This window comes from Theropithecus gelada, chromosome 11, assembly GCF_003255815.1.
Source record: "Theropithecus gelada isolate Dixy chromosome 11, Tgel_1.0, whole genome shotgun sequence".
In the NCBI taxonomy this organism is placed as follows: Eukaryota; Metazoa; Chordata; class Mammalia; order Primates; family Cercopithecidae; genus Theropithecus; species Theropithecus gelada.
The window spans coordinates 66,606,592-66,631,800 of NC_037679.1; the positions used below are offsets into that span (position 1 = coordinate 66,606,592).

At 44.6% G+C, this 25,209-nt stretch overlaps 1 protein-coding gene across 2 annotated transcripts in view; it reads left to right on the forward strand.

Moving 5' to 3' along the window:
- BTBD11 (BTB domain containing 11) overlaps positions 1-25,209 on the forward strand; it is a 337,775-nt gene that overhangs the window by 220,741 nt on the left and 91,825 nt on the right. For both annotated transcript variants that reach the window (XM_025401973.1, XM_025401974.1), the window contains exon 3: positions 1,138-1,342. In XM_025401973.1, coding sequence (XP_025257758.1) covers positions 1,138-1,342 — 205 coding nt within the window. The remainder of the gene's footprint in view (positions 1-1,137; positions 1,343-25,209) is intronic.

The window sequence follows — 25,209 nt, forward strand, 5'->3', positions numbered from 1 at the left end:
AAATTATTAAGGAAACCGTAAGGAAGAGAAAATATATTTGCTATTAATGAAGTGGAAGTGGATCATCATAAAGGTCATCATCCTTGTCATCTTCATGTTGAGTAGGCCCAGGAGGAGAAGGAAGAGGAGGGGTTGGTCTTGTTGTATCATGGGTGGCCGAGGTGGAAGAAAATCCATATATAAGTGGATCCACGGAGTTCCAGCCTGTGTTGTTCAAGGGTGAACTGTACACTGTTTTGTTGTCATCAAATTTACTTTTATAGGGCCAAGCATGGTGGCTCATGCCTGTAATCCCAGCACTTTGGGAGGCAGAGGCGAGCAGATCACCTGAGGTTAAGAGTTCGAGAGCAGCCTGGCCAACATGGTGAAACACCATCTCTACTAAAATTACGAAAATGAACCAGTTGTGGTGGCAGGCACCTGTAGTCCCAGCTACTCAAGAGGCTGTGGCAGGAGAATCGATTGAACCCGGGAGGCAGAAGTTACAGTGAGTGGAGATCATGCCACTGCACTCCAGCCTGGGCAACAGAGACTCCATCTCAAAAAAAAAAAAAAAAAAAAAAGGGAAAAAAAAAGAAAAGTACAGTGTGATAACCAAGTCAAGGCAGGGGTGACTCCAGAGGGGGTTTCCTAGAGGAATTAATTTATAAGCAGATACCTGGATGATCAGTAGGAGTTAGCCTGGAGAAGAAGAGGGAGAGAATGTTCTGGGCAGAGGGAATAGCATATGCACAAGGCTCAGGGGCAAGAGAGAGCATAGCCCATTCTTATGACTACCATTAAAGCAGTGTTGGCCACAACATAGAGGGTGTGTCACAAGGCGAGGGAGGCAGTACTCAGGAATGGGACTCAAAGAGCTTCCTGCGCCTTGTTAGAAACATTGGGTTCCAGAAAGGCAGGGTTAAAATGATCTTAGCAGCCCTCTGTGCTTGAAACAGCACCCCAGATTCAGTAAACCCTCCTATGCCAAATAAATGAATCCATTCCTCTCTGCTTGGTATGTAACTTCAAGGTCTCATGGACTATTTCATTTAAGTAAGGGACTGCAAGGACCAGAGTCTCTACAGAGATCTTCAGGTACAGTTTCTCTGCCAGTGTTGGCTGCCTGGAAATCTGAAATCTTCCTTCTGTCCACAGGTGACCTGGTGTCCCGTGCAATGCATCACCTGCAGCCCCTCAATGCCAAGCACCACGGCAATGGCACCCCCCTGCACCACAAGCAGGGGGCGCTGTACTGGGAGCCGGAGGCCCTGTACACCCTTTGCTATTTCATGCACTGCCCGCAAATGGAATGGGAAAACCCCAATGTGGAGCCTTCCAAAGTCAACCTCCAGGTGGAAAGGTAAGAAATGCCTTGCCTTGTGGTGGGTGGGTACTGCCTCCAGGGTGGGGCAAGTGTCCAAATGGGGAGGATGATGGGGGTAGAAAGGACTCACTTCCTAAAACTTGCCAGAGTGGTCCGGTGGGAACTTTGCACCCTGAGTGGGTATCTTAGACCTATGTGGGGGTCCTTGAAATGGGTTTTTACAGGGCTGGTTCTGTTTAGGATAAAACTGGCCTGTCAGATAAGTGGGTCTGCAAATTCCAGAGGGGTAAGGGCCTCTGCAGTGAAAGTGGCTTCCTCATGAAGGCAGTCTTGGAGGACGCCACCGCCTCGCATGGGAGTTATCTTCATCTTCTTTCATCCTGGCTGCCCTGGGACCCGGGAGAACCAGAAGCACCTATTCAGCCAGAAGTGGGCCTCTCAGGTGTGCAAGGGGCTTGATTGCCCAGGGGGAGGCAGTGTGACTGTTCTTTGAAGCCAAATCCTCATGGGGAAGGAAGGAACTGGGAGAGGACCCGGAGACTGCCTGGAGGCCTTCTCTCTGCCTCCCCACTTCCTTTAGCAACGGGTTCATAGATCCTCTCCCCACAGTGCCTGATGAATCAGGCCCCTCCTCCATACAGACCCATTTACTCTTAAGTACTGTAGGTGTGACCCATTTATCAGAAAGAGTGGTTAAGAGAGCAGGCTCTGTGATCCCGACTGCCTAGGTTCAAATCTAGGCTCTTCTAATTAAAAGCTGGGGATCCTTGGGAAAGGCATCCGCAAAATAGGGATACAAAGAGTAAATCCTACATAGGGTTGTTTGAAAATTAAATAAATTGAACAGTGCCCAGTACATAGTAGGTGCTCAATAAATGTTAAATTTTATTATTGTTGTTGTAGATATGCTCTGCATGTAGCTGAACGACTCCCAACTTGGGCTCCTACAGTTTTCCTTTCTGTTACTTGGTGCCAAGTGGTTTTGAAAAGCTCGTTGGATGCTCTGTTTCTGCCAGATGCATTGGGGCTGAATTGGGCTCTCTTACAAAACCATGTCTCTTGGCTTTCAGTTAAGGGAAAAGGATGGAACATAGGCTACATGGAGATTGCTGTTTCTTTTTTTCTTTTCTTTTTTTTTTTCTGAGACAGAGTCTCACTCTGTCACCCAGGCTAGATAGAGTGCAGTGGCATGATCTCTGCTCACTGCAACCTCTGCCTCCCGGCTCAAGTGATTCTCATTCCTCAGCCCCCCAAGTAGCTGGGACTACAGTCACGCCCCATCACACTCAGCTAATATTTGCATTTTTTTTGTAGAGACAGGGTTTCACCATGTTGCCCAGGCTGGTTCCAAACCCTGGGCTCTAGTAATCCTCCTGCCTCAGCCTCCCAAAGTGCTGGGATAGGAGTGAGCAACCATGCCAGGCTACTTCTTCTTTTTCTTTAAGAATCCCAATTTAACACCAATATTTCAATCCAGTCTGGAGTTAACTTAATCAGGAAATTAACTCCTTAAATTACTCAGGTCTCCCGCCATCCACAACAAATCAGTCAGTACCTTGTGCATATTTTCACGTGCAAACATGCCCAAAATGGAGAAGTGGTAAGATGCCCATAGCCAAAAAATAATCGTTCAGACACACCGAAACTTTGCTGTCTCTGGGTATAAATGCTAAGAGTTGAGAGAATGGAAACCACTGGCCTCAGCTATGGGGTGTCTAGCTCTTCACCCCCAGCCCCGACAGCCTGTCCAGTAGTGCAGCTGTCCAGCAGCTCAGCTCTCTCATGTCATCTCCTGCTCCCACCTCCATGCAGATGAGCCCCTCTCCCTGCTGCGGCTAGACACTGCCTCCTCTGAGCTCCAGAACCTTCTCATCCCACTCGGCCGACTTCCAGTTTCCACTGTCAGGTCTCATACTTGCAGGCTGATTCTTCTTCTCCTAGCACCTTATTCTTTTCTGCCTCACACTTACTGTAATTTGTAACTATGTGTGTATTTCTGTGTTTATTTATTGCCTGTAAAGCTTCATGAAGGCAGAGGACACATCTGTTTTGGCCATCACTCCTCAGTTGATGCCAAACTCAACATCTGGAGCAGAATGGGAAGTCCACAAATATTTGTAGAATCAAAGAATGAGCAAACCTATTGATCTAAGTGCCCATGGGACATTTCCATCTGGAGAGCTCAGACTACTTCAAAACTACAGCCTTCATCTCTCCCCCAAAACCCACCATTCCTCCTTTCTCCCCAGGCTCTAAGAATGGTACCACCATTGGCCTCATCGCCCTGGTCAGAAAACTGAGACTTGACTGGCACTCCTTCCTCTCCCTCACCATCTCCAGCTGGTCAGCAGGTCTTATTGAGGCTGCATCAGTGAGATTTCTTTATTCCTTCCCCGCTAGACCACTGCCACTGTATGCTCAGGACCCCATCTTTTCTACTTCAGTTTCTACTTTTGATGTCTACATGGTCTCCCTGCGTGTAAGCTTTAATAGTCCTCTGACCTTGGGAGGCTGAGGTGGGTGGATCACCTGAGGTCAGGAGTTTGAGACCAGCCTGGCCAACTTGGTGAAACCCCGTCTCTACTAAAAATACAAAAAATTAGCTGGGCATGGTGGCACACACCTGTAGTCTTAGCTACTTAGGATGCTGAGGCAGGAGAATCATTTGAACCCAGGAGGTGGAGGTAGCAGTCAGCCAAGATCATGCTACTGCACTCCAGCCTGGGTGACAGAGTGAGATTCCATCCAAAATAAATTTAAATTAAATTTAAAAATCCTCTGACCAAGACTGGGCACAGTGGCTCACACTTGTAACACCAGCGCTTTGGTAGGCCGAGGCACGTGGATGACTTGAGATCAGGAGTTCCAGACCGACCAGCCTGGGCAACATAGCAAGACCCTATCTCTACGAAAAATATAAAAATTAGCTGGGTGTGGTGGTGCTTGTCTGTAGTCCCAGCTACTTAAGGGGCTGAAGCAGGAGGATTGCTTGAGCCTGGGAGGTCGAGGCTGCAGTGAGCTGAGATTGCACTACTGTACTCCACCGTGGGTCACAAAGTAAGACCTTGTCTCGAAGAAGAATAAGAAGGAGAAGGAGAGGGAGGGGGAGGGGGGAAAGGGAGGGGAGGGGGGAAGGGGGGGGGAGGGGGAAGAGGAAGAGGAAGAAGAAGAAGAAGAAGAAGAAGAAGAAGAAGAAGAAGAAGAAGAAGAAGAAGAAGAAGAAGAAGAAGAAGAAGAAGAAGAAGAAGAGAAGAAGAAGAAGAAGAAGAAGGAGAAGAAGGAGAAGAAGAAAAAGAAGAGCAACAAGAAGAAGAACAGCAACGAGAAGAACAGCAAGAAGAAGAAGAAGGAGGAGGAGGAGGAGAAAGAGAAGAAGAGCAACAACAACCACCACCACGAGGAGGAGGAGGAGAAAAAGAAAGAGAAGAAGAGCAACAACAACAACTACCACCACCACCCTCTGACGAGCTCCATCTTCCTCACAGCGAAACTTCTAAAATGGAAGTCTCACGATGTGACATCCTCCCACTCCTGCTCAGCACAGTTGCCCAGCTCCCATTATACTTTCTATTACACAGTGTCCATTTTCCCTCTTGAATCTCCTTCTGGACTGAGAGTGTAGTTGGAGTGGCTGGCAGTCAAAAAGGACCCTCTAACGCTTCCAAACCTTCTGGGACAAGCTTTAAAGAGGCATGAGCAGGGAAGGAGAGCAATGAGAACATGTCCCAGAATTTGTTAGAGCCATTTATCTCGTTCTTTCCATGCCTCTTTGGTTGAATTTTCAGGAGTCAGCACAAAAGACAAAGTGGAACTTAGCATTTTCCATGTTCTGTTCAGTGTGATCCTCTGGGAAGCATGTGGATTGGAAGTCATATAGTCCTTTAAATTTGGATCCCAGCTCGGCTTCTTGTAGCTCTGTTATTTCACCTCTTTGAAACTGCATTTGTCCTTCGTAAAGTGAGAACACAACCATCCTCATGAGACTGATGTAAGCAATGAATTAGACATTGTAGCTAAGACATCCGGTGCCATGCCTGGCACGAGGGGAACCCCCTTCCTCCCTAAAACAGTCACTTATATTATATTTTGGGGGCTCTAAAATGCTGTTTTCATTGTCCTTAAAGAAAACCTGCCTGTGATTCTTTCCAGAGGGATCGTTATTTCTTCCTGCTCCCTGATGGAATAGGTTTTAGTGTTTAGCACCGGAAAACACAAGCGGAAGAACTTCAGAGGCGAGGGGCCCTCTGTTTTCAGTCAAGTGTTTATTTACACCAGCTCTGTACCAAAGCCTCCAAATGAGAATTTCCAGTAGAAGTTAGAACTCTAATTTGGAGTTATTTCTTTCTCCTCTCTCTCTCTCTCTCTCTCTCTCTCTCTCTCTCTCTCTCTCTCTCTGTGTGTGTGTGTGTGTGTGTGCGTCCTTTTTATTCTGCAAATCTATCAAACAGTATCATCTCCTTGACTATCTTTATTCTGACAAAGTCAGGTAGGGCCATGATGCTTATATGGTTTTCCTCTAGACTATAAGCTCTTCAAGAACAGGGGCTGAATATTATTTGTTTTCATCTGTGCCCAACAGACATCCTGGGAAATATTGGCGAAATATGGATTATTTTATGCCTCAAACCATCCCTTCTTGTGAGAACAGCGTTTCTTGGCTGAAGTATTTGGAAGTAGGCCTGCATGCGCCATTTTGCCATTTCATGTGGGCACAGCTTTGGAGTTGCTCCATTTGTTTTGGATAGTTTCGTTTTTCATTGTGGAATTTTGAAGAAGCTCAGTGCCAGTGTGAGATTTCTGTAGTTTAAGTTTTTCCAGAACTTTGGCTCCTATTTCTTGAGCTTCTAAAATCATTCAGATACCTCAGATATTTTTATTTTAAAAAACTCAGACAAATTTTGTAATATTTACAATTAGTGATATTTATTTTCCAAATAGTAATGATAAGTGAAAACACCTTAATTTTGATAGAAGGAGCCATGTGAGGGTACTGTTTTCAAAAAGAATCGTCCTCAATCTAGACTAAGGTTTCCCTCACCTGTATCATTACTGGAAATATCAGTGATTCCTAGATGTCTTTGGCCATGGATGATTTTAGTAATTTATTACCACAAGATAAAAAAAAAATAGTAGGATAAATGAGAGTATTTTGTTGCCTCAGGTAGCTATCTGGTAATGCCTGGGGTAACTGTGCACAGCTTCACTTGGAAGACTAGACAATTAAGTAGTTCTGCCTTCTTCCAGTCTCACTGAAAACAAACCAGAATTTATTTCTAGGTAGTGGTAGCTCTTGTTCCTTTTGCAAACAGAATGTACAGACATTTATATCAGGGAAATGTCTGCCAGGGGATTTTCAACTACAAACGTGGGTATACAATCACCAATCACCAACTGTTTGAGGAAAACTAATAATGTGAAACAAAATAATCTTAGCAAATGGAAGAATTTACACTTGAAGAAACAGAGTTAATAAAGCAGATATAGCAGACATTAGCAGTGAATGACAACCAAATACATGTTCCATGATACTCATGCTACCAAAAGCTCACCCCAACACATTGCATCTTAACATTTTTTATCTCTGTGATGTATGTGACAAGCGAGATTCAAACTTCAACTTACTCCTATGGACATACCTGCAGTTACGCAATAAGTCCAGTGTGTTAGTTATAGCTCTACTCTGTTCTTTTCCACTAAGGAATGTAAATCAGAATGCAAGTGAGTAGAGGTATCCTTGATGCAAACAGCACTACCAGTCAGGATACTTAGTTGCAAAAGCTGAACCTCTCATGACACCTAAAGCAGGAAGAAAACCTCTGGGAGGCCCAGTATGGGTAGAAGATTAACAAATCTTTTCCCCTTCTGCAGAAAATTTGACCTTGAATTAACTCTCTAGCTCTGTTCCCCTGGAGGAAACCTTATAAAAATTGCAGTGTTAACTATGTTTCTGGGAAACATTGCTTATGGTCAGAATGATCCAAGATTGACAAATTACATCTGGCCTGGAGGTACCAGAAATACTTGATAAAGACCCAGAGCTTTGGACTTCCCTTAATTTATGGACTCTTGTAACTAGCTGTGTCCTTTGAAGAGACCTTGGAAGCTATTGCTATGGAGTTGTTACAAGAGATATTGGGGTTTGCAAACCAGGGCAGGGCAGCTCCCACAATCACCCATGTGGATCTCAGCTCCTTGCACCTGCATGTCACCTGGACAGGAGATAAGCTCCTGATGACTGGGCAAAGTGCTGCAGGGACTCCCACTGAAAGAATATCTGATACTGTCCTGCTGGACCCAGGGTGGCCTATAATAGTCCCATGAATCTAAATGTTTACTGGATCTTAATAAGACTTCTGGTGGGCATTGAAGCCAGAGATCCAGGCTTTGAGGCTATATAACCAGGCTACATAACCTGGGATTGTACCCCAGGACTGCTCTAGCAGAGATCTCACAGCCACTGGTACTAGGCACAGACACTGGACCTTACACTACTGATGCTGGCCATTGAACACTCCAACAGGACCTCTGTCATTGTTGCCTCTAAAGACTGAGTGTCTCTGTCATCACCCACATCAGCTCCACGTACCCTACATGTCACAGGACCTGCCTAGACCCTAACAAGGGAGTCTGGGAAGGTGAATTTCTACCTAGTAGAACCATGGACTCATAATATGGAAAATTCTCCAAACACCAAGTAACATCATCAGTGGTTCTGGGAAGCTAAAAGAAAAAAAAAGAAAAGAAAAACAACAACAACAAAAACTGACAAAGTCCACTATATTCTTCTAATTTTCTTTTTTTTTTTTTTTTTTTTTTTTTTTTTTGAGACAGAGTCTCACTCTGTCACCCAGGCTGGAGTGCAGTGGTGCAGTTTTGGCTCACTGCAACCTCCACCTTCCAGGTTCAAGCGATTCTCCTGCCTCAGCTTCCCAAATAGCTGGGACTACAGGTGTGTGCTATCACACCCAACTAATATTTTTTGTATTTTTAGAAGAGACAGGGTTTCACCATTTTGGCTGGACTGGTCTCAAACTCCTGACCTCAACTGATTCGCCTGCCTCGGCCTCCCAAAGTGCTGGGATTACAGATGTGAGCCACTGTGCCCAGTCTCTGCTAATTTACTTTAAAAAAAATAAATAACACACAAGTGAATCATTTGCACAGGCCAGCACTTATTACCATTATTAGCCACACAAGTCACAACTGACTGGCTTACACATCACAGTTGAGAACCAAAATACCACCCCAATATAAGGACTCCTTGGTCTAACACCCTGGAAGCCTCAATAGCAAGAAGGAGGAGAGGAGAGCCATTCCTGGTATCCTGAGCAGGGATTCAGAAGGTCTATTCTCAGAGGAAGAATGCTACTTCCTCATCTTCCTGAGGGAGCAATCATGTCTGGCTCATTTTACAGTCCCCTACAATGCCCAGCCCAGGGCTAATGGCTCTGGAGAAATTCAGAGTTGCTGGATGAATGGGGACATGCTAGAGCGAGAACATGAGATATTAGATCTGTTTTCTGTAGACCTGGAATCTCAACCACCATGTAAATGATTCTTAAGGATAAAAAAAAATACATGTTGAATTCTAAATTATTGACTCAAAAAGCAAAGTTTTGAAACATGATCCATTTGTAACTTGAGCATTGTGGCAATTTATTTCCTCTGTCCGTGGTAAAAACTGCTGTAGTTCCACTATGTTTCAAACTGCAGGTTACAGCCCATGAGTGGGCCATTACATCAATGTGCTAGAGGTTAGCTAACAACACCCTGCTGGTAAATCTGGCCCACTGTCTGTTTTTACAAATAAAGTTTTATTGGAATACAGCCACACTCATTTGTTTACATATTATTTGTGGCTGCTTTTGCACTGTGACAGAGTTGCTTAGTTATGACAGAGACTTTAGGGTCCAGAAAGCTGAAAATACTATTTGACCGTTCCCAGAAGAAGTTTGCTGACCTCTAATATGGGTTGTAATCTTCTTTTTTTTCTGTTTTTTTTGTTTTTGTTTTTTGTTTTTTGTTTTTTTGAGACGGAGTTTCGCTCTTATTGCCCAGGCTGGAGTGCAATGGCGCAATCTCTGCTCACTGTGACCTCTGCCTCCCAGGTTCAAGCGATTCTCATGCCTCAGCCTCCCGAGTAGCTGGGATTACAGGCATGCACCACCGTGCCCGGCTAATGTTGTATTTTTAGTAGAGCTATGGTTTCGCCATGTTAGTCAGGCTGGTCTCAAACTCCTGACATCAGGTGATCCGCCCACCTCATTTTCCCAAAGTGCTAGGATTATAGGCGTGAGCCACCATGCCCGGCCATAATCTTCATTTTCAGAAAAATCAGAGAGAATTAAATTTTTAAAATCAGAGTAGTTTTTATCCCGGTTTTATTAACCTAACTGAAGTTGATTTATTGCCCAAGGTCACATCTGAAGTTGGAGAAGGAATACTTCAACCTTTGGAGTTAAGCCCTGGTCTGCGTTCTTATCCGTTAGTCTGTTTTGCTTCCATGGGCAGTGGTTTTAAAGAAACAAAGTTTGAAAGTCTCATCCCCAGTCCCTAGAATTTTTTTCATAATCTTCATTAGTATTTCCAGGGTATAAAATGAATACACTTATTAAATAAAATGTGACAAAGTCCAAAAAATATAAAGAAGGAACTTTGAATGACTCCTAGTCTCTGTATCCAGGGATAAGCACTGTGACTCTATAAGGCATTTCCTTCTAGTCTAGTTTTCTGCGTACACACAAAAGTTTTTGTTTGTTTCACAATATAGGATGCAGATACTACACCTACTTTTATTGATTTGTTCCATTGGATAGCCTTTGAAAGCATGACTTTTCATTAGGCTGTTCTGTCATTGGACATGAAATTTAGTCAAAGGAGATCTTAGAACAGAGAAAGTTCGCTTCTTTCATGTCGAAGTTAATGAAACTGAAGCCCAGAGTGATGAGGGACTTGGCTGGAGTCACGAGCACATTTCCAGAGGCTTTGCAAGGCAGTGCCTCCATGCCTTTACTTATATTTTGCCCTCTTGAAATGCTTCCTCCCCTCTGTGCCATCCTCTAGCTACCTCAAGTTCATCCTTCAAGATCCAATTTAGGCATCACCTCCTCCAGAAACCCTTCCCTACCACTTCAGATTGTACTAAATGATCAGTGCATAGCATATAGTAAGTGCTCAATAAATGCTTGCAGAACTGAACAGAGCTGTGCCTGAAACCTAGGTATTCCTGCTTCCAGCCCAGAGAGCCATGTTGCCGAATCAACTCAGGCAGTCCTCAGTTTGGTACTGGTTCTTGCATTCAAGTGCTGTCTGACCTCAAGGCTTCAGTTGCTTCAGCTGTGAACAAGAAATAATAATTTCTACTTCATGGGGCTGTTTCAGTGACAACTGAACTAACTTACATAAGTGTCATGCATGATCATTGACACCATGGCGGGTGATCCATAAATGGTGGGGATTATTCTCTACTCCCTTAATCCAGATTGATCTCTTCTTTGATATCGCAAGAGATTTTGACGAACACTTACAAATGTGGCAGGCCCTGCTCTAAATACTTTATGTGTATTAACTCATTCAGTCCTCCCAATACTCCTTGAGTCAGGAGCAGATAGCCTTACGTCTTTCCATTTTACAGATGAGGAAACTGAGATGCAACATGGTTGCGTAACTTGCCCAAAGTCATGCACGTTGGGGAAAGTCTGTAAGTATCACAAATGTCAAATGAGTGCTGGGTCACTATAGGGACAGGAGCTACATGCTAAGGGAACAGAATATGCACCATCAGGGGAGGAAGGTGAGTGGACAGAAAGTGAGACCTTGTCCAGAAGAGGCTTTGGATGCAGCCCCAGACCAAGCTGGAAGGAAGTTTGAGAAACTGGATAAGGCGGCAGGATGTTCTCCTCTAGGCAGTGAAGAATGCAGAAGAGACTGGGTGTGGTGGCTCAAACCTGTAATCCCAGCACTTTGGGAGGCCAAAGCAGGGAGATCACCTGAGGGCAGGAATGCGAGACCATCCTGGCCAACATGGCAAAACCCCATCTCTACTAAAAATACAAAAAATTAACTAGGCATGGTGGCACATGCCTGTAGTCCCAGCTACTCGGGAGGCTGAGGCACAAGAATCATTTGAACCCGGGAGGTGGAGGTAGCGGTGAGCCAAGATTGTGCCACTGCAGTCCAACCTGGGTGATAGAGCAGGGCTCTGTCTTGAGAGAGTGAGACAGAGAGAGAGAGAGAGAGAGAGAGAGAGAGAGAAGAGGAATTCAGAAGAGCTCAGAGAGGGATGCTGAGCAGGGAGGGAAGAGATCAGAACTGTGTCTGAAACCCCAATAGAAGCATAAGGGATGGTAATGGAGAGTACTGAACATTTGGTGAGCGTCTACTATGTGTCATGTACTGTGTGAGACACTTTACATACAGAGTTTAATTTAACCCCCACATCAGCCTTGTGAAGTAGGTTATGCCTCACCTGCAGATGATAAAATTAAGTCTTTGATCCTAAATTGCTGCTTCGTAGGAAAATGTTATTTGAAACCTAAGGATCTTCATAGAACATTTTTTATTTTTAATTAATAAATAATATTTGATATGCTTATGGGGTACAGTGTGATATTTCAATACATGTGTACATCATTTAGGAAGAATAGTTCTAGATTTTTTTTGTAATTCTAGAGCCAGAACACCTAGGTGAATATCAGAGCTCTAATACTCATGAGCTGTGTGGCCTTAAATAAGTTACTTAGCCACTCTGAGCCTCAGTTTTCTTATCTGTAAAATGGAAGATAATCATAGAATCTACTTCAGAGGGCTGTTATTAAGCAATTTTGTGTTAATATATTTTAAGCACTTAAAACTCAGCACACATTAGCCTTTTTATAGATAATGGCCATTATTATTCTCACCATCATGGTGTTTACGGCTTGGATATATATTCCAGCAGAGTCTTTCAAGCATTCATGATTTGAATCACCTAGGATCTTCTTAAAATGGAGATCCTATTCATTAGGACTGGGGTGGGGCCTGAGAGTCTCCATTTCTAACAAGCTCCCAGGTGAGGCTGTTGCTGCTGGCTCAGGGACAACACTGTGAATAACAAGGTATAGTCGTTTTTTGTGCGTGTGTCTTATCTCTGTTCCTTACCCGAAACCAACCTCCATTTACAAGTTACCTAAAGGCAAGAAATCAGCTTTTGTAGTGACTTTTGTCTCCCTGGTAGAGCTTAGCCTGTCATAGGTGCTTATAAATATTCCTCAGACTTTGGGGACTGGAGTGAGCCTTGCAGGGCCTCGACTCCCCTTCCCTCGTGCGAGGCTGGATCCCTCTGCAGTTTGCTGACATGAATGGGTCCCCAAGGTCAGACATGGCCAGCCTGCAGAACTCTCAGGCTTTGGAGCAGTAGCTGCCAAGTGATAGCTTCTAGCATCCCAATTTAATGGTCATCCTCAGCCTAACAATGCAGCCAGCTCCTCTAACGTGGCTCAGGAATGGCAAATGAGTGACAAGCTTTACCAGGGAAAGGCGAGGCAGGATTTGACAGATGTCCTCCCTGGGGACAGCATCAGGGCAAATCCTAAACTTCACCCGCTTCAGGCCTGTTAAACACCTCCGGCCTTCAGGGCTTGTCAAACAGCTTCTACTCGGTTGCCCAGGAGTTCTCAGCCGAGGGGGAGAAATTGTTTCTGACCATAGGTGACAAGCTGTGAGGTTCAAGTTTAAGAAACAGCTCTCTCTGGGAACATGCATGTTTAGTCTGATCAGATGGATAGGCTGCACTTGTTCATTTCAATGTCCGGGTCTTTTTGGAATCCCACTAAACTGGCTGCTACATTAATCTAGTTTAGTCTAATACCAGCTTCTCTTTATTTCATGGGAAAAGGGAAAAAAAAATCTGACTTCTATGACACAAAGACTAAGGAACCAGAGCTGCACTGGCCAGCATGGTCACCACTAACCATGTGTGGCTATTTACATTTAAATGGATTCAAATTAAATAAAATACCATGTGCCTCATTTCAGATGCTTGACAGCTACGTGTGGCTCAGTGGCTCCCATATTGCACAGCATAGGACATTCCCATCATCACAGAAACGTCTATGGGACAACCCTGAACTAGAGACTTAATGCAGGTAGTATCCCCCTTCTAGAAAAACAGACTGAAAATCCCACTCTCAGAGCAACAGAGAAGGATTCATTGTAGAGACCAGGGACCAACTCACCTACTGAAACGTATGCCACATGACTGTGTTTTGATCCTCTTAGAGCTGAGTTTCTTAAAGCAGCCATCATCATCATCACCATCTCATTTTGCCAGGTGTTTATGGTGTGTCAGGCTGTCTTCTAAGTGCATGAGCTCATTGATTTCTCACAAGACTCTTATGAGCCTGTCAGCATCAAAAAAAATTTTTTTTTTTTTTTGAGCCAGAGTTTTGCTCTTGTTGCCAGGCTGGAGTGCAATGGTGCGATCTCGACTCGCCGCAACCTCCGCTTCCCCGCAACCTCCGCCTCCCAGGTTCAAGCAATTCTCCTACCTTAGTCTCCTGAGTAGCTGGGATTACAGGCATGCACCACCACACCCAGCTAATTTTTTATATTTTTAGTAGAGACAGGGTTTTTCCATGTTGGTCAGGCTGGACTCGAACTCCCGACCTCAGGTGATCCACCCACCTTGGCCTCCCAAAGTGCTGGGATTACAGGCGTGAGCCACCACACGATTGCCCTATCTGTCTTGATGATGAGGAACTTCAGGCTCAGAGAGGTTACGTAGCTTACCCAGGTCATACAGCTATCACCAAGCAGAACTGGGATGCAAAGGCAGGAGGCTTGAGTGCAGAGTTCACCCTCGCAACTGCATCCCACTGTGGGATGAGATGAGAAGGATGCAGGGTATAGAAAGAGGGCAGAGGAGTCCACGTGAAGGTGAAATGCCTGAAAATCTAAGGCCAAGAACATTCTTGCCTTAATATACATCGCCCTCCATCTTCCCTTTTTCCTTTTAGTTTTGTCCCTGGCTTAGGCACAACAAATATTGCTAATAAAAGTGGAATAATGGGCCGGGCATGGTGGTTCACGCCTGTAATCTCAGCACTTTGCGAGTCCAAGGCGGGTGGATCACCTGAGGTCAGGAGTTCGAGACCAGTCTGACCAAGATGGTGAAACCCCCATCTCTACTAAAAATACAATAATTAACTGGGCATGGTGACACGTGCCTGTAAACCCAGGTACTTGGGAGGCTGAGGCAGAAGAATCACTTGAACCCGGGAGTTTGAGGTTGCAGTGAGCCGAGACTGTGCCATTGCACTTCAGTCTGGGCAACAGAGCAAAACTCTGTTTCAAAGAAACAAACAAACAAAAAGTGGCATAATGATAATCAAATCACTCCATTTGATTGGACAGCCTTTGAGAAACATGTTAATCTTCTGACACAAATTGCTGTATACAGTGATATGTTGCTTAACAATAAGGATACACTCTGAGAAATGCATCATTAGGTGATTTTGTCATTGTGGGAACATTGCAGAGTGTACTTACATGAACCCAGCTAGTGTAGCCTCACCTCCACACCTAAGCTACACGGTAGAGCCTATGGCTCCCAGGCTACAAACCTGTATAGCATGTTACTCTACTGAATACTGTAGGAAATTGTAACATAGTGGCATTTGTGCATCTAAACATATCTAAACCTAGAAGAGCTTCAGTAAAAATACAGTATTATAATCTTATGGGACCACGATCATATATGAGGTTTGTTACTGACCAGAATGTCATTATCATGCAGTACGTGATTATATATAAATAAACTCAGAAGCTGCCTCTTAAATCTTTACTTCAATATTACTTGAGCTTTCATTTTTCATTTTATTTTAATGTTTTTCATTGTTGATTCTATATATTATTAAGCTTTTATCAGTCGTTCATTTAGTCAATCCATAAACATGCATTAAGTGCCAGCTATAAGCACAATAATAGTAAGAGATAATATTCATCGAATTCTGTATGTGCCAGGCACCATTCTAAGTACTTTACGTGAATTAACTCATTTATCCCCCATTATAACTCCATGAGGTAGGTATTATTATTGTCATCCCCGTTTTACAGATGGACAAAGTGAGGCTGAGGATAGCTAATTTGCCCAAGATCACAGGGCCTGGAAGTGGTAGCACAGGGATTCAGGCCCAGCAGGCTGGCTCCAGAACCCGCTCCCTTTACCACCATACCTTTGCTGCTGTGTGTCCAGCCCTTTGCTAGGGAGTGGGGACTCCGGGAGGCCTCACGTGGCTCATGTCCAGCACAGCCAGAATGGAGAAAGAGTGTAGTGTCAGAAGGGAACTACTGGAAGTGGGACAGATCAGGCAAGGCGGTATTTGAGTCGGACTTTGAAAGATGAAAAAAACCAGCCATTTGATGATTGGAAGTGGGGAAGGTGTTCTAGGCGAGAGGAGCAGCTGTCAAAGGCTCCAGGCTGGAAATCCAGAGATAGTGGGGGACGCATAGACCAACTGAGACAGACTAGCACAGGGGCTCTACTGCCCATCAGCTGGTTTGCAGAGGTGCAGCTGTTTAACCAGTTATTAAAATGCTTCTCTCTATGGGTTGGCAAAAAGCCACTGCCCCAAGTGCTCCCAACCCCACGATGTCCCTGCCATCCAGCAACAACAGCTTGGCATCTGGCCCTGCAGGTGCTCCAGGAGGCCCTGTCTGCACTAAGGCTGTAGGAGTTGATCGGTGCCTGAGCCTTCACAGTAGTTAAATATTTAGAATATCATCCTGAGTTGAAAGTGTCAGGGAGAGGGTTTTGTCCTGCAGGTGTCATGGGTGGCTTTGTTCCTTTGACAGCAGGGTTAGGGTTGAAGGTTTGGATCAGGGGAGAAACATAAGCAAAATCCAAATGCCTCTGCTCATGCTTCAGGACTCAGCTGCATCCCCACCTCTCCCGTGAAAGCTTTGCTGACCTGTGCCCTTGGCAGAAGGCCTTCTCTGTTCACAACCCCTTCAGTGAATAATTTTAACAGTCCTTGAGTGCCAGCTCATGCCAGGCCGTGTGATGAGAGCTTTTCCAGAGCATTCCACTTAAATTTCACAGTCACCCTCTCAGCTACTGTTATTTTGCCTATTTAACAGATGAGAAGAGTGAGCAGACGTTCTGGGGCTTGCCCAAGGTCACACAGCTAAGTTAGGATGTGGCGGGGCTGGAGGTTGGGCCCCAGCACTGTGGTTCCAGAGCGTGCATCCTCTTGCCCACCCACCATGGGTCCCCATGACTGCTCTGGCATTATTTGCTTCCATGTCTGTCTCCACTGCCAGGCTTTGAGCTCTGCACAAGCAGGGATGGGGCTTTGATCATTTGTCTCACTTTCTGACAGCCAGACAAGGACTGGCACAGAGTGGGTGGGGAAGAGAAGGATCAGTTAGGACCTGGCCCCAGGGGACTGGAGCAGAGAGAGATGTAAGGACCAGCTGGATGCTTCCTGCAAGAGCCCCAAAGAGAGATGACAAGTCCGTAGCTGAGTGAGTGCCCTCCTCAGTGTCTCCCAGAGAGAGATCACCAGTTGGCCTCCTCCTTTCTCCTGAGTGGTCCCAAGGCAAGCCACATTGGCCTCCCCAGGTTGCTCTCATTTGCCTGGAACTGACAGCCCCGTGCATGCTGTGTGTCTGGGGCCAACACTCAGGGGGAAAAAACAACATTAGCGAATATTAGCCCTTGAAACTGCCCAGTGCAAACTGAGGGCTGGCCCAGCATGGCAGGAACCAATGGAAGCCTGGAGCCCAAATGCCTGGGAGCAGAGGGGCCTGCAGAGAGAAAGCGCTCTCTGAGCTCATCCCACTTTTGAACCATCTGCCCCTGCTCCAAGTTTCCACTCTTTTTTTATCCTTTCAGAAATAGTGATATTGACAGCTGCTAGCACACAACTGGTTTTCACATGTTATGGGAAATAGCCCCGGCAGTAAATTTGGTCATTTGCCCAGTAGACATGGCATCTGAGTTGAATGTGCATTCTTCAAAGTCTGACTTCATAAACAAATCCTCTACAGGTATACAGTTCCCTGGATTTTTATTGATTTAATTACATTTTCCCCATCCCTCCATTTTGCTCTCCTCACAGACTACATCTTTTTATACCTACAATAAAAGGTGCTATAAATTCAATTATTATTATTATTTCTTACTGAAAAGGTATATATGCTTGTTTTTTAAATTTTGGAAACTACAGGAAAATATAAGGAAGAAAATTAAAATTATTTACAATTCTGCTACCCTGAGGTAGCCAAAATTATTATTTAGTTTATTGTCTTGTCTTTTTTTAACACAAATAGGGAGGGTTTTGAACATAGTTACACTGTGTATATATAATTTTATGTCTTATTTTTATTTCACTTAATAGCATGCCATCAGCATATTCCTGGTTGTACTATAGAACATGCATAAACATTCTTAATGACTGCAGAATATTCCATCGTGTGACTGTACCGTAATTTGCCTAATGGCTCTAGGGTTTGTGGCCATTTGAATTGTTTCCAGTGTGCGAATTGCTGTTCTTTTAAAACTACCCACAGTGGTGTGACTAAAACATCAATGGAGAGGAAATGGTTATGAAAAGAGTAGTCAGCTTGGAGTAGAGCAACTGAGGGGTTAATTCACGGGACCTCTAGTGGCCTGTAGGAGGAAGAAACTGCAAAAGGAGAACCCTGGGAGGGAGCCTCACCCAGCCCAATCCCAGCTGTTGCTTTTCTTCCAGGAAGCAAGGCCTTATGGGAAGTGTAGGGAACAATGGCGTCTACCTGGCCTGCGAGCTTTCTAGAGCAACAGTAATGATCAGAATCTCTTGGAGTGAGCACTTCCACACTCAGGAGCTCCCTCTATTCTCACAACAAAACTGGGAGCGGGAAAGATCGCTTTTCACATCTCCAGAGACTGACTATAAAAAAGTCATGAGATTTGCCCCAAGTTATGCAGTGAGTGGCCAAACCGAAACCAGAGGGCTGCTCTGGGGATCCCTGGGAATCTCCTCCTGCTCTTTCTGGATTGCTTCTAGAATGGAAAGAAGCACGGCAGCCTCATCAGAAAGCAAGTTTTGAGCTTGTTCTGTGGACAAAGTTCATAGAACGCACACTTGGTCAAGTCTATAGTTGAGGAGGATGCCACAGTTCCAGGAGGTTTATGTTTGTTTGGTGGCTGTGTTTGTTTGTGTCTAATTCTGGATTTTAAAACGTGGCTGTATCTTACGTTTTCTGTGTGTATAAGAAGCATCACCTGTGATGGCTTTCTCAGTTCTTTCAAACTAGAGTGAGGAATTCGGTCAAGTGTTAGCCAGTCAAGTTCAGACCTGCTCAGGAATTTAAGCCAAGTGTGCTGGCAGAAGAAGGTGGATGTGTTCCCAGGCTTCCATTCTCTTCTCACTGGTAGGTTCAAACTCCCTTCCTGGAGCAAGCTCTTTTTGCAGTCTTTTGTCCCATTGCTCTGTATTAGTCCCTTACATAGAATCCCACCCTCTCCTTGCACAGCCACACCCCAGACCCTGGGGCAGCAAGGTGGGGAAAGCATATTTTTGTGATTAGGAAAGGAAACTAGTAAAAGGAAACTAAGGACTAACTGGTTGAAAACACTGAGCATCCACTGCCTGTAAAATCCTTCCCTGGAAGTACTGTCCCTCTTCAGACTCCAGAGCACGTCACAGCAACATCCCACAAGGCACTTCTCATGGTCTGCCTTGCATGAGAGTTATCTACTTTTCTTTCCTTGATAGCCACTTAATGCCCCCGTCCACCAGTCAAAAGTCCTGATCTAACAGATACACAAGTATAATTAAGGAGTATAATTATAATTTTAAAAGTCAAACAGACTTTATGCAATTGGGACTGCCCTGGAAAGTCAGGAATGTATAGTCACAGTAAACCTCCTTGCTACATTGAACAACAGAGACCAGGTTTTAAATCCTTGTGTCCTCCGTAAAACTCAGCACAGACCCTTGCTCCAAGGAGGCAGTCAATAAATCGGGAACCAGTTAAGTGCTCAGTCTGCTCCATAAACTGCTCTTCCCGTTCATGTATTTATTAATTTATCAGGTTCATCTTACTTCTTCACCCACTTACTCCTTCAGCTACTCCAATTCATACAGAATCCCCTGAAACTGCCCTACATCTTTTCACCTCATTCCCTCTGCCTGGATTCTTTTCCCAAACACTTCTGCCTCCCTGGTCCAGGCTCCGGGCGACATTTCCCAGCACACTCACTCCCTTCAACTGTGGCTGATTTAGATGCTCCTATTTCCTTCTCTCATTAGACTTTGTGCATTCCTTTATCATGAAGCTTTTTGGAAAGTGGCATAATAGCTTCTTTTCTCATGCTTTTCACATTAGACCTTGAGTTCATTGGGTACTGGGACCTCTGCAGTATCACCAGGTGTAGAACCAGGTACACAGAAGGTACTTACTTATTCTTTCATCCATTCAACATATATTTATAGAGCATTTACCATACAGCAGGCAAAATGTCTGCCTTTGTGGAGCTTCCATTCTACCAAAGGAGACAGAAAAGGAACAAATGCATAAATAATACAAACATCAGGCACAGAGAAGTGGCACAGAGAGAAATCAAACTGGGTACTTAAACCAAGGACAACTTCCAAAAAGTGCTATTTTAGGTAGAGTGGTCAGAGAAGTTTTATCTAAGGAGATAGCATTGGAGCAGAGAGCTAAAGAAAGTGAAGCAGCAAGCCACTAAGGAAAGATCTTGCCAGACAGAGAACAGTAAGTGCAAAGGCCCTGGGGCAGAAACATTCTTGGCACGTGCCAGGACCAGCAAGGAGGCTGGAACAGAGTGAGTGAATGGGGAGTGTAATCAGAGACGAATCCAAGGCGGGCAGGGTCAGATCCTACAGGGCCTCTTGGGCCTGCAAAGGGATCTGATTTCTATTCCATATGTGACGAGAAGCTCAGTAAATTTTTGTCAGATTGAATTATTTGAGATGAGTTGAACTAAAACAAATTGGGCATTGTCGTAGTATAGGCTCTAAACCATTGTTTGAACCCCGCAGTATCCTAAGTCTGCTCTCCTTGCCTACAAACACAAAAGCATTAGGAACAGTACCATTTAGCAATTCGAAAACCTATTCTTGTGTGAGTTTGCCTGTTCTGGAATTAGCACAGCCTTGTGATTGTTCCCAAAGCCTTTTGGCCAGTGACACTTTTGCCAGCCTTTCCTATGTGGACCAGTTTCATTGTGTTGGCAGATCTGGACCAGGGAACATCTGAACGCAAGAGGAGTATGGTCCTAACGCCAGTCTGACATTTCTGTTTCATTTCTGTCTTTCCCAGACTCTGAAGTCTTTGAGGGTCACTGGGATTTATTCTGGGCCCTTGGCAGGATCCTGGGCCCGCTTTTAATATAGTTTTTATCCAAACCTGGTTCTCATTAAATCTTAATTATGTGAAATTCCTACCCTTAATGCAACTGAAAATAAGGCACACTCTGCTATTTTTATCTTTTTTCTTAGTCTTTATAAACCATTCCAGTGAACCATTCCCTGGAGTAAAGTGGGAAAACCACCAGAATTTAAGCTAAGCAAATTCACAGAACTCAATTTTACATTCATTAATTCATTTAACAATCATTTATTCACTCAAGGAAAGGTGATTGAGGACCTACAAAGTACCAGCACTGTTCGAAGTTCTGGGGAGGTAGCAGAACACATGGTAAGCTCCTGCTCTCAGGAAGCGGAGAGTCTAGCAGAGGAGACTGAACAAACCAGGAAACTCATCTACAATGTCATCTTGAGCAGTGACAAGTGCTACTATGTGCAAGTTTGGAGGATACAAAGATGAACAATTCATGCCCCTACACTGTGGTTGGGGTGGCAGTGAAGACATAAGTTATAACAAAAGTATAATATGTGTTATTGGGCATTGTGCACAGAGTGCTATGGAGGAAGAGAGAAACAAATTACTACTGTGGTTATGGGGGGCCCTTGGAGAACACTTGAAGAGGTGACATTGGATCAGCATCTTGAAAAATAAGTAGGACTGTACTGGATGGAAAGGGTAGAAAGAGAAAGGAAACAAGAGCAGGGGCCAAGACAGGGAGAGATGAACAAACACAGTGTATTCCCAAAATGCCTGGTCATTTGCTGTGACCACAGCACATTGGTGCTAGATAGGCATGGAATGGGAGCATGACAGGTGCGAATGTAGGTTGAGGCCAATTAATAAATGGCCAGGCTGAAAAATCTGTGCTATAATTGGACGACCAGATTTCCATGTTAGTGCGTTCATCCTGGCAGCAATGTGAAGGATTGAAGAGAGAAACTAGAATCAGGAAATTATTATGAAAATAACACAATGGTCTGATCTTAAAATGAGTCTCTCTCTCTCTCTCTCTCTCTCACTGTGTGTGTGTGTGTGTGTGTGTGTGTGTGTGTGTGTGTGTGTGTGTGTCTGTGTTTGGCTAATCAGTTAAATTGAGAGTGTTAGACTCTTAGGGTTGGGAGGGGCTCTGAAAGTTATCTAGTCCTGCCACCCATTGTATGTTCGACTCTCCTTTCCAACAGCCTTCCCAAAGGATCACCCAACCAAGACACCAGTCTTTGAGACTTCCCATCCCAGCTTCAGAGAGCCAAGACTCACTCATGTGGAACAGAAATGTGCTCCCTGGGGCTACCACCAGTACTACCTTTGCTCCTTGAGGCTTAAAAACCCAGTCTAATCCCTAATTCGGTGCAGCTTTGCATTATTTAAAAGTAGCTGAAATTTCCTGAGCATCTCTGTGCGCTAGGCATGCCTGCAGGGCACGTATCACCCCATTTCCAGATTGGAACCTTGGGCTCATTGGCCATGTGACTTGCTGAAATTTGGTCATTGACCCAATTATTTGGCAGCACTAGGATTAAAACCCAAAGCTCTCTAGCTCCAGAGCCTGCACTCTTGGAAGCAACTATCAATTTAACTCAACAAACGTTTCTTTAGCACTGACTGATGTGCAATCTCCTGTCCTGGGTATCAAAGAACAGGGTGGAGCCAGTGAGGAGCAAGCATGGTTACCGTATTCCAGGGATCCCCACTCTGGAGATTTGGACAGTGGAGTTCACACTCAAGCATTATAATAATGTCTGTTTGGCTTTGCTTGCGGCCTGCGCTATTCCGGAAGACGAAAGTGATTTCTGTTTAGCCCATTGCACAGGCCTGGTTTCCTACTTGTTACACTGGGGCAAGCCCAATGCAGGAGCCATCTCCACAGAGTCCATACCCAGGAAAAATGATCTGTATGCTAGAAGGATACAGGAGGGGGATGTACCTGGAAAGGTGCAAAGCATGTGACTGGTGTATATAACCAGATTTGAGCAAAGCAAAGCTTCAACCTGGACCCATCCCAGTGATGAGCAAAGAGGAATATATAGCAAGACCGAGAGAGGCTGGGAAGCTGGAAACAGGAGAACACGTGTAAAGAACTGATGGGAAAGCCTTCAGAACCAAGCCTGTGCACTGAGCATGTATGCAGGAGCTCCCCCATTAGGCACTTTGTGGTATTGCTATGCTACAGTTATGGCTGGAGGACTTGAAGGAAATGGGTCCAACCCTGACATTGTTGGCATCTTTGTTCTCTGACTTTTTTTTTTTCCCCTGAATCTAATGTTGTGTTTGTCTTCATCTAATGTTTAAATTTGTGACAATTCCGACTATATGTGCTGCATGCCGGATGCAGATGAAGATGCCTGAATGTAAATCTTCCATATAATTGCACTTCCACCCCTATTTCATTTCCCCTCTGTTATTCTCACTCTTTAGGGGAGAGAAGCACCAAAGGGTTAGGAGACATCTGTGCCTCCTCCACGCACCTTGCACCAGTTCCCATTCAGAGCCAGCTGCCGTACCCCAGCCAAATCCAAACACTCCCCCGCTTTCCAGCCTGCACCCCTCCATCTCCTGACCTCACAGGGCCTCCATCTCTTGGTGAGATCTGCTTTGGTTCTTCCTCGGTTGTGGGCTTTACACTCACCCCCTGGTTGGTAGTTGCTCGGCCACCTTACAGCTGGCCCCAGAAATCAACCCCTTTCCTTGGAGGGAGGGACTTCAGGATTCTCCTGAGAAGGAATTAGACAGGTAGGCAGGCAGGGGCACATGTGGTCCCCTTTCCATCTCACCAGATACTCAGCCCTGAATATTTTGCCAGTGTCCATGGAATGAGAGGCCCCGAAGTCCTGACCTGTTCAGAGTCCTTCCCTATATAGCACCAATGTCCAGCTTAATAAGTAGCCCTTTTGATTTTCCTTTTATTAAAATCACAAGCTTCCTTCCTGGTTTCTATCATCCCTCACCTCCAGATTCAGTAAAATGTAAAATAGGTAACATTTAGACTGGGAAGTAAATTGCATGTATGTTTTCTTCTTGCACACATAGAGATCCCATCAATCTGCTAAATGGCCAAATAGTGGTTTTGTGCAGGCACTAAAAATTACCTCTTTTCCTGCTCTTATCTTTTCCTTGATTTTTAATTCTTCTAAATTAAAAAATACTTCCCACTGTGTTACAGCTGCCTATGGTATTCAGTACAGTCACATGCTATTCAGGCTTGCAGTCTAGGAGCAACAGCCTATCCTTTAGAGTCTAGGTGTGTAGTAGGCTACACCAGGGATCCCCAACCCCCGGCCCGCAGACCAGTACCATTCCATGGCCTGTTAGGAACCAGGCCGCACAGCAGGAGGTGAGCAGCAGGCAAATGAACATTACTCTGCCTTCTGTCAGATCACAGGCCACGTTCGATTCTCACAGGAGAACAAACCCTATTGTGAACTACGCATGCAAAGGATTTAGGTTGTGCTCCTTATGAGAATCTAATGCCTGATGATCTGAAGTGCAACAGTTTCATCCCGAAACCATTCCCCTCTTCCCCCAGTCCATGGAAAAACTATCTTCCATGAAACCAGTCCCTGGTGCCAAAAAGATTGGGGACCGTTGGGCTATATCATCTTGGTTTGTATAAGTGGACTCTTGATGTACATTCTTGATGTATTGATGTGCTGATGCCCACACAATGATGAAATCACCTAACAGAGGATTTCTCAGAATGTATCCTGGTTGCTAAGTGACACGTGACTATATCTTAGTGCTCAGTGACTCAATGTCACACTGGTCTTTGGAGAAGCAATAAAATAATGACTAAACATATGGACTTTGGATTCTAGCAGACTTGAGGTTAAACCCTAGCTCTCCCCCAATAACTGTGATATTCTGTGCAGGTTACTGAATCTTGCCAAGCCTTGTAACAGTTTGTTCATCATTGTAAGATAGGAATATTATATATATTTAAGCATTCTGCACAGGGCCTGGAATATTATAGGCACTTAAGAAATGGTGGGGGCTATAAAATCATGGTAAAAGTGATGATGATGTGTGTAGATCATGATAATGGAAAGACAAAGTCAAAAATCCAGGTTGCCTAATATCTACCATAGCCCCCTTTCCACTACCCTACTTGGCTGGGATTCTGGTCTGAAATTGTACTGACCCAAAAGACATCTCTTAGAGCTGCATTGTCCAGGAGGATAGCCACTGACACATGTGGCTATTTAAAGTTAAATTAGTTAAAATTTTAGTTTTTCAATCACACTAGTCACATTTCAAGTCTTGAGCAGCCACTGAGGTTTGTAGCTACCAAAATGGACAGCACAGACATAGAACATTTTTCATCAGAGCAGAAAATTTTATTGGACAGAAAGTTCTATTGGAAGCTACCCTCACAGGCTTTTTCCCCTAGCTTCCTTATATTAATATTTTTGTTATTGCTTTCTCTCAAAGTATGGTACTATCATTTTAAGCTAGAAGAGAAGGTTCTGTGGTCTCCTAACTCCACCTGTGAAGACACTGAAGCCCAGGGGATGGAACAGATAGATACACAAGTCACACAGCTAGTTAAT